Source organism: Ipomoea nil, unplaced genomic scaffold, assembly GCF_001879475.1.
Source record: "Ipomoea nil cultivar Tokyo-kokei standard unplaced genomic scaffold, Asagao_1.1 scaffold1932, whole genome shotgun sequence".
NCBI lineage: Eukaryota > Viridiplantae > Streptophyta > Magnoliopsida > Solanales > Convolvulaceae > Ipomoea > Ipomoea nil.
The window spans coordinates 2,585,791-2,594,598 of NW_017618360.1; the positions used below are offsets into that span (position 1 = coordinate 2,585,791).

At 33.0% G+C, this 8,808-nt stretch overlaps 2 protein-coding genes across 3 annotated transcripts; one reads left to right on the plus strand and one right to left on the minus strand.

The window, feature by feature from the left end:
* Nucleotides 1–6,214: 6,214 nt before the first annotated feature.
* Nucleotides 6,215–6,991, plus strand: LOC109193781. The gene is made up of 2 exons (XM_019344591.1): nucleotides 6,215–6,279; nucleotides 6,359–6,991. Exons 1-2 carry the CDS (start codon nucleotides 6,223–6,225, stop codon nucleotides 6,962–6,964), a joined length of 663 nt encoding a protein of 220 aa, XP_019200136.1. The 5' UTR covers nucleotides 6,215–6,222; the 3' UTR covers nucleotides 6,965–6,991.
* Nucleotides 6,992–7,075: 84 nt separating this feature from the next.
* Nucleotides 7,076–8,607, minus strand: LOC109193782 (40S ribosomal protein S20-2-like). Of its 2 annotated transcripts, none has more exons than XM_019344593.1 (4): nucleotides 8,515–8,607; nucleotides 8,285–8,412; nucleotides 7,652–7,765; nucleotides 7,076–7,467 (listed from the first exon to the last, which is right to left on the minus strand). In XM_019344593.1, the coding sequence occupies exons 2-4, from the start codon at nucleotides 8,394–8,396 to the stop codon at nucleotides 7,325–7,327; spliced, it is 369 nt and encodes a 122-aa protein (XP_019200138.1). In that variant the 5' UTR covers nucleotides 8,397–8,412; nucleotides 8,515–8,607; the 3' UTR covers nucleotides 7,076–7,324. The 2 variants fall into 2 exon arrangements, with proteins under 2 accessions (XP_019200138.1, XP_019200137.1); XM_019344592.1 differs by having other exon boundaries at nucleotides 8,285–8,415.
* Nucleotides 8,608–8,808: the final 201 nt, after the last annotated feature.

The following is an 8,808-nucleotide window of genomic DNA, read 5'->3' on the forward strand; positions in this document are numbered from 1 at the left end:
ATCCCTTTAGGGAAGGAAAGAGAATTTTAGGTAGTAAATTATATGCGTAAAATGGGAACGACAATTCTTGAGGCTCCACTGGAAGATATGTTGAGGCTCTTGGTTACTATGCTAGCGGAGCAAGATTTAGAAGAGTCGATACTGTCCGCTTAGGGTGGCGGCGGTTATATCACAAAAAAAAAAATGATATACATTCGTATACTGTATGTATACATATGTTCTCTACAGTCTGCACACATACGTTTGTTGCCTTTTAACTTTTTAGTTCAAATTGACAACGAAATTCTTCGTGATTTTTTTTTTTTTTTTTGGGGGGGGGGGGGTGGGGGGGGTGGTGGGTGGAATAGAATTTAAAGTGGGGGGTTTTAACGAGAAAATTTTAATAGAATTCTAAAAAATATGGTATTGAAATCTATTCAAAATAAATATCTACTGATTGGCAAATTATGGTGTGGACTCGTGTTCACAATGCATTGTGGACACAAGTCCAAAATGACGTCGTTTTAAGGGAAAATATGGCCTTCCAGTTAAAAAAAAAAATTGATTTTGTATCGGTCTTAATGGCGTTATTCGTATGTGGCATTATGAATGTACAGTTATGGAATTATGAATGTACAGTTATGGAATTATGAATGTAAGTTATGGAATTATGAACACAGAGCTCTGACATTATGAACTTACAATTATGAACATATAGTGATAAAATTATGAACATAGAGCTCTAAAATTGTGAACATAGAGTTTCAAAATTTATGAATTTACAGTTATTGAATTATGAATGTACAGTTACGCAATTATGAATGTATAGTTATGCAATTATGAATGTACAATTATGGAATTATGAACACAGAGCTCTATTATGAACTTACAATTATGAACATATAGTGATAAAATTATGAACATATACTCCTATAACAAAGTAGTTTGAAATTAAAAAACAAAAACAAAAACAAAAAGTGGAAGATAACGGTGCCACTAACGGCACCTTATGCTGGACACGGGTCCATAACATAACGATTGCTACTGATTACAAGGCATGTCAAGAGGGAAAATTAGGAGGTGAAAAAAAATTAGGACGGGTAAAAAATATTTTTCTTCCGTTAATTTAGAATTAAGTGTTTATAATGCCGTTATTCAAAAAAAAATTATTCATTATTAATAAATTAAATAAAAATAATAATTTAATTAGTTATATTGTCTTTATTCTTTTTCACTGCAAAGATTTTTTACATTCAAATTTATTCATTGATTATATTCACCACATTGTCCATTGTCTTTTATATATATATATATATATATATATATATATATATATATATATATATATATTATCTTATAATTAAATATCAAAGTTATAATACAAAATAATGTTATATATTTATTTACCAAGTATTTTATTAATAACATGTAAAAAATAAAAAATAGTTTGAACTCAATCATATTAACTACTTAAGGAGGATTTGATAACAAAGAGAATATTCAAATAACCCAATAAATTAAAGCGAAAAACTATCCCGTAATATCTTTGGATTACATCATAGTTGTTCACTTTAAATGTAAATTGTATTTGTTTATTAAGATGATTTAAAATGTTTAAATTTTTACTATGTTATCTAATCTTATTCTTTAAATTAGGCATTTTTCTATCCACAAGAACTCATTCAACAATAATGGTTGAATCAAATAAACTCCAAGCAAAACAGCTAAAAGATTTGTATGCTTTTATGTTGATAATAATATGTAAATTTTAATTAAATCATTATTTTACGTACTTATATTTAAAATAAAAAAAATTATCAATGTAAAACAATAAAACATCATAACACACTTGACGTATTAAAAAGATGCTGAGAAACTCTATACAACAGAGTTAACTATAAAGATATTGACAATAATCGAATATTCTAAATACAAAAATCACACTCAATTCAGGGGATGTTTAACTTGGGTAATGGGTGCCTAAAATCTAGACCTACCGTGTATTTCAAGAACTTGGGGACCATACTGCAAATTTGGTTAGGTACAAGAATTAATCTTCCTTTACCTTTTTTTGTTTTACCACGCTAAGACTTTTTAAAACCCAAAATTTACGTTAGAAATTTGCACTTTTCACCCAAAAAAGAATTATAGTTTTTCACAAAAGTAGTTTTATTATTAAAAAAGAAATTGAAGAAATTCTAAAATTTCTTACGAAAGTAATATTCTCATCACACGTTATTCACTAATTAAGTAAAATAAAAAGAAAAAATATAAAATATAAGGTCAATATTTTTCTCCCAAATACGGTCAATTTTAGAAGTATCAATGGTTGATATTCATATTAGATAACAAAGAGTAAAAAGTCGTGATACATAATACAATTCGAAGGATCAAAAAGAGAGATAAATCAATCATTATACTCACATTTTTTTAAAAATATTGTTGACTCTATTAATATTTGTACATTTTTTTAATACTGTTAACTCTGTTACAATATAATATCTGTACAAAAAAGTCTATACCGCTCAACCACAAGACTTTTATGATACTTAGACACTTAGTAATACAAAGTATTGTTAATATGAATGTAAATAATATTCAATACATATTATGTTTAATTATATCAAATACTATTGGTATCAGTGAAAACTTACAGTAAAAAAAAAAAAAAAAAAAAAAAAAAAAAAAAAAAAGAAGAAGATTGTTTTTCAAATTGTGTGCCATTAGAGGGAGGAATAAATGATTGTTGCCATCAAATCTATGCTCTCTTTATTGTAGTAGTTATTATTACTTATTAGGGTTTCACTATGCCTTTTTGCAACTAACCTAATAATTATATTTTGGTCATATATTCTTGTGACCATATAATTATATAATATAAATATATATATATATAAACATTTTGTACGGTGATGGAATTGACCGCATACCTAAAAAGTATGATTGTATTACATCCAAAGTAAAACATTATCAATAAATTGGTTCGTGGGTGGGGCCCAGTGGTGTTTGAGTACATACTTTTCTCTACTACGTGTATGTAATGCCCCTTGGGACCCACGTACGCTTTGTGTTTTTTGACGTTTCTTTGTCTTCTTGCTCCCTCCCTATCTGACTGGGACACATTCCCCCAACTCATGTCATTAATGTTGTTGTCATAGCCGATGATGTCCGAGATGGACCTCCATCACCCTACATTCAATTTCCTTTCCAACTCTTATTATATTTCTAAAATTTTCATTTTAAACAATATATAGAATCTAGAGTAAATACCTAAAATGGTCCCTCGACTATAGCTAAAATTCATAAATTGATTCTCGACTTTTAATTTCAACCAATTAAATCTTTAACTTTACAATTTTAACACGATTTGATCATCTGTTTATTTGACCGTTTGTTGACCATGATCTTTGAGGATATATATATGTAATTTCATAGTCCATTGTCGGTTTTTTAAGGTTTCGGTTGCATTTCCAGACCGCACTGTTACATTTGAATCCACTGTCGAAAGCAATATGCCAAATCCTGACGCCTTTTTTCATCATCCCTTTCGATTTCAATGTAGTTGAGTTCGTACCAGACCGAAGAAGACGACGTATTTTCGAACCACAATCTGCCAAGTCCATGTGCTCCGAAGAGAGTTGCAGGTTCTTCTGGAGATTGTCGATGACGGCGCGACCACCGACGTTGATGCAGAAGTGTTCGAAGGCTTGTTTGAAGTCTGGAATGTAGGGTTTCCATTTAGGATTGAAGATTTTCCGGCCGATGATGGACCATGAAATTACATATATATCCTCAAAGATCACGATCAACAAACGGTTAAATAGACGGAGAACTAAATCGTGTTAAAATTGCAAAGTTAAGGGCTTAATTGGTTGAAATTGAAAGTCGGAGACCAATTCGTAAATTTAGCTATAGTCGAGGGACTACTTTAGGTATTTACTCTAGAATCAAATTCAAATAAGAATCGAAAGTTTCAATTCGTATGCACGAACTTAGCTCACTGGTTCAGTAAGTAATATTTAAGAAAAGAGATCAAGATTTGAACTTCGTCAACAGCAGTGTGAAGATTATGTCCAAAATGGGCAAGTCCCTTGTACAGTTGTACGCACCGATATTTTGTCATGTCCGCTGAACCATTGAGTCACCGTGATTTACGTCTTTTTAAATGCATTATCGAGTCATGGTGTGAAGACTTTTGGAGTTGAGGATTCAACCTTTTGAGAAGAATTAATGGCTTCAAAAGATCGTAAGTATTAATTTCATTCGTCTATTTAAAATGATTAAAGATTAAAAAATATTGTGATACTTTCGGACCAGTGCACACACATTAGTGCATTGTAAATTATTCAAAAATACAATGTCAAATGTTTTTAAATATACATTATTATAATTACGAAAATTCCACTGTGATTTTTCTTTATTTCTAACCCTTATCATCCTACGAAGATAGATGAGATTAGTCAACATATTTTCACATGATCCTAACAATATATATATATATATATATATATATATATATCACAATGTTACTTATTGATATGGATGTTCTTTTTTACATAGCATTATGGATATTTGTTTTTACGGTTAGAGGTGTTAGAACGGGTGAACTTACTACTCCATATGAGTTGGCATGTTATGGGACAACAACAAAAGTGATTGACATGGGACAAGTTACTTTTTAAACAGGATACAATTTTGTGAATTCAATTTGCAATTATTATTGGGTAGATCATATCAAAATAATGTAAGTTTTATATATTAAAAATGTACATTATATTTAGAGAAAGTAAATATATTATTTAAATACTAAAAATACATTATTTTAAATAATGTACATTCAATACATAAATAATGTACTTTTAATATATTAAAAATTAAAAATATACTTTCTATTATGATTCATACAAGAATTTGCCCTCAACTTGCATAAGGTTCGCAACTGTACCAACGATTCAATCGTGAGAAGCAATGGGCAAATTATGTTATGGACCCGTGTCCACCATGCATGGTGGATACGTTGTACATTCATAATTTCTATAGTGTAGATTCAAAATTTCTAAATTATAGATCCATAATTTCTATACTGTAGATTTATAAAATCTATACTGCACATTCATAATTTCTATACTGCACATTCATAATTTTTGTACTGTATGAATCTACATTATAAATTTTATGAATCTACAGTATAGAAATTATGAATCTGCAGTACAAAAATTACGAATGTGCAGTATAGAAATTATGAATCTACAGTACAAAAATTATGAATGTGCAGTATATAAATTATGAATCTACATTATAAATTTTATGAATTTACAGTATAAAAATTATGAATGTATAGAGTGTCCACCATGCACATTGTGGACACGGGTCAACAGCATAACATTCCGAAGCAATGAGTCACGGACTCACTGCCCAAAATAAGGCCGATTCAAGAACGGACTCAAAACATTAAGTCTGGGCCATGTTAAGGCCTATACACAAATGGGCCTCTACAAAGTGAACCAATGGGTTTTATGCAAGCCCAAAGATCTTTAGGTGCTTTAAAGTATTTCGGAGCTTCAGAGTGGGCCTGTGGGGCCCAAACAACTAAGCACATGTTCCGGTGCAGTCGTGTGATTTATTTAAGAGTTTAATAATCTTTTCTCTCATCATTGTCCCAATAGTCTATGAAACATACTCCTTTTATCTGCCATTATTGAGGTAATTTTTTCTTTGAAAATTCAAACACCCATCTTTCAAGTTACAATCATATTCAAAGTTTAAGTGATTAAAAGAAGTCTCAAATTTCAAATGTCTTTCGAAAGTTATGAAGAATTTCAATTTAGAAGCGAGAAGGTGCTACCAATTAGGATGTCTTGGGATTTTGCCAATCCGAATAAACGATTCCATAATTTCATTAGGGTAAGCAAAATGTTTTGATGAGATCCCTAATATATTATATAATGCCATCAGAATAAAACATTGCAAGCTGTTGCTTATCAGAGAGGCTTCTATTACCTTAATTAAATTTGAAGTGTCCACCATTTGAAGAGCATCACAGCCAATAAGAACTGATGGTTGCCAGTGCTGCAAGCCTGCAAAACATCAAGGCATCTTCATTATTCTATTTTGTTAATGAATTATCAGATCAAAACATGCTATATAAAAAGCACATTGCTCGAGCATTCATGCCTGCATTTGAGGCATCTCTCTGGTCTGCACAAAGATTGAAAGAAAAGAGAAGTGAAACATCAAAACAAGATGGGTTTCTGGTCTGCTGAAAATGCTGCCAAAGCATATATCAGAACCATGAAATTGGTGAGTATCAGCCTCTCAGGAAGTCCATAGTTTAGTTATCTCTATTATCATTTGTCTTACTCTCTAGGATTCGATGCAGGGAGAGCACACAAAAGAGCTAAACGGGGCAGAGTTTATTTCAGCACTAGCAGCAGGGAACAACTCACAGTTCATGGTCGTCGTGTGCACCAGTGCAGCAGACTCCACCATGCTAGCATTGGCGGCAGCAGCTCAACAAACCAGAGGCCGCGTTCTCTGCATACTCCAAGCTGGGCAAGAAGAGCCGCATGTCTCTGAACTGATTCCGGGCACTAGTCCAGGCAACAGTGTTGAATTTGTTACTGGGGATGCTCAGAACCTGCTGCTGAATCACTACAAACAGGCAGATTTTCTGGCCATCGATTGCAACCTCAAGAATCACGATGACATTCTCAGATCAGTGCAGGGAGTTACAAGGTACAAGGCCGCAATTGTCTTGGGCTACAACGCGTTCTGCAAACAATCTTGGAGGAGCAGCAGCTTGCATACTCATCTGTTGCCTATTGGAGAAGGATTGTTGCTGACCAGAATAAGAGCCAAGAAAGAGATGGTTAATAGTCCCATGACACAGAAGAAAGGTCGCTGGATCATCAAAGTAGATAACTGCACAGGCGAAGAACATGTTTTCAGAGTAAAATCACATCCAGGCAAAGTAATTGAAGCTTGAGAGACTTTGCTGTCACAGATGTAAATAGGAAACCATCCAAACTTCATATGCAATACTTCTATCCATAGCATTATAACACCCACAATGAAACAATAAAGTGACATTCAGATGTAAACAGGATACCACCATAATACCAGAAACTTCAATTGAATGCGGGAAAATTACACCACATGAATTCGCAAAATTCTCGTTGTCACATCATGTCTTTCTTAACTTGGAAAATATAATACCAAAACTCATAATAGAGTACACAGTCTACAATATTTAAGGGCACAGTTTGGAGGCTGGAAAGAAAAAATCCAAAACAGCCATCACTGGAAGCACAAACCAAAATTAAAACTAAGCGATGTTGCTGAAGTTTTAAGAATCAGCAATTGTAACCTCGACCTCTACCCCAGGTTCAATGGTGATAGATGTGATCTGCTTTACAACTTCTGGGGAACTGAACAGGTCAATCACTCGCTTGTGAACACGGAGCTCAAATCTATCCCATGTGTTGGTACCTGGCGATCAAAATAATAATAGCAAAGTTATATTCCATTAGGATAATAGAGTATGGCACTATAAGGCTCCAAACTAATAGAGATATATCAGACTATACTTAAGTCTAGGCTACAATGTATGATATACAAAAAATGTAATCCCATTACTGAAATGCAGTCCAACCCATAATGAAAAAAATAATACCTTCTCCACAGGGAGACTTTCTAGTGGTGATGTGAAGAACCTTGGTTGGCATCCTCACTGGTCCCTTAACCCGGAGTCTTTTATCCTTGGCACCACGTACCAAATCAGCACAAACTGTAAAATGCGATAACAAAGGAAAATCATTTAGAATAAGATTTGAAACATGCAGACAGTCTACAGAAACCAGAGTTATGAAGAATACACGCAGCTCTTTCTCAATCTATGCCATCAAATCAGCCTTTCACAGTATGCAGTGAACTGAGCTAATTATTGGTTTACATAATTACATTATGGTATAACATTCAAGCTTTAAAGTTTAAACTTTTTATCTCCTATATCCAAACAAAATACAAAACTAAAATGTATCAACATAATGCAATTGGATAGAGATCAAAAGAACAGCTCAAAATGCAAAATAGATCAAAATTCCAGATTAAAAATCCAACACAATGCTAGATATAGTGAAGAATACTACAAATATTAAGCTGATAACAATTATTGCAAAATGGAAGCATGTCAATCAGGCACAACTAGCACAATTAAAAGATCAAAGCACTAAGTTCACAAAAGAAAGCAATTAGAGTTGAGCATATTTTCTTTGCGTTTATGAGTTTACGAGTATAAAATGCATACCTTTCTCGAGGTTTTTGACGTTTTTCGATGACAGAGTGATTCTGATCTTGTGCACCTGTTCCTGTGGCTCCTCTAGCCCGGGCTTTGTCGACTTCACCGCTTGGTATGCCATAACTTGGATTTGCTTTCTGCTATAGAACAGATATATATCATAACTCAATCACTCCATAACTCAATAATAAATATCGACACAAACGGATAGGGTGAGACAGAGTTAAGGAGAAATTTACCGGCGAGAAGTGGAGTACTCCGGCTGATGCAGAGATGAACTTCAGAGCTAGGGCTGCGATGGTTGCATAATTTTCATATCATACGTATATATGTGGCGCTAGGGTTAACGAAATGTGGGCCGTGGCTCATTTGTCAAAATGCATAACGCTAAGCCCATAACTATTTGTACATTTTGCCCAATCATTATGCCATAGGTCATAGTTCCGCAATTGTTATACCATGGACCATGGATTATATTGCATTGTGAATTCTAATACAAAAATTTTGTACCTTTAGTTAACACATTTTGTATT

Bases quoted from the DNA above. Each gene is read 5' to 3' on its own strand.
- LOC109193781 (XM_019344591.1), top strand. From the start codon at position 6,223: ATGGGTTTCTGGTCTGCTGAAAATGCTGCCAAAGCATATATCAGAACC. The intron at 6,280-6,358 runs GTGAGTATCAGC...GATTCGATGCAG, and splicing joins ATATCAGAACCATGAAATTG to GGAGAGCACACAAAAGAGCT.
- LOC109193782 (XM_019344593.1), bottom strand. From the start codon at position 8,396: ATGGCATACCAAGCGGTGAAGTCGACAAAGCCCGGGCTAGAGGAGCCA. The intron at 7,766-8,284 runs GTATGCATTTTA...CGCATTTTACAG, and splicing joins CGTCAAAAACCTCGAGAAAG to TTTGTGCTGATTTGGTACGT. The intron at 7,468-7,651 runs GTATTATTTTTT...TTTGATCGCCAG, and splicing joins AAAGTCTCCCTGTGGAGAAG to GTACCAACACATGGGATAGA.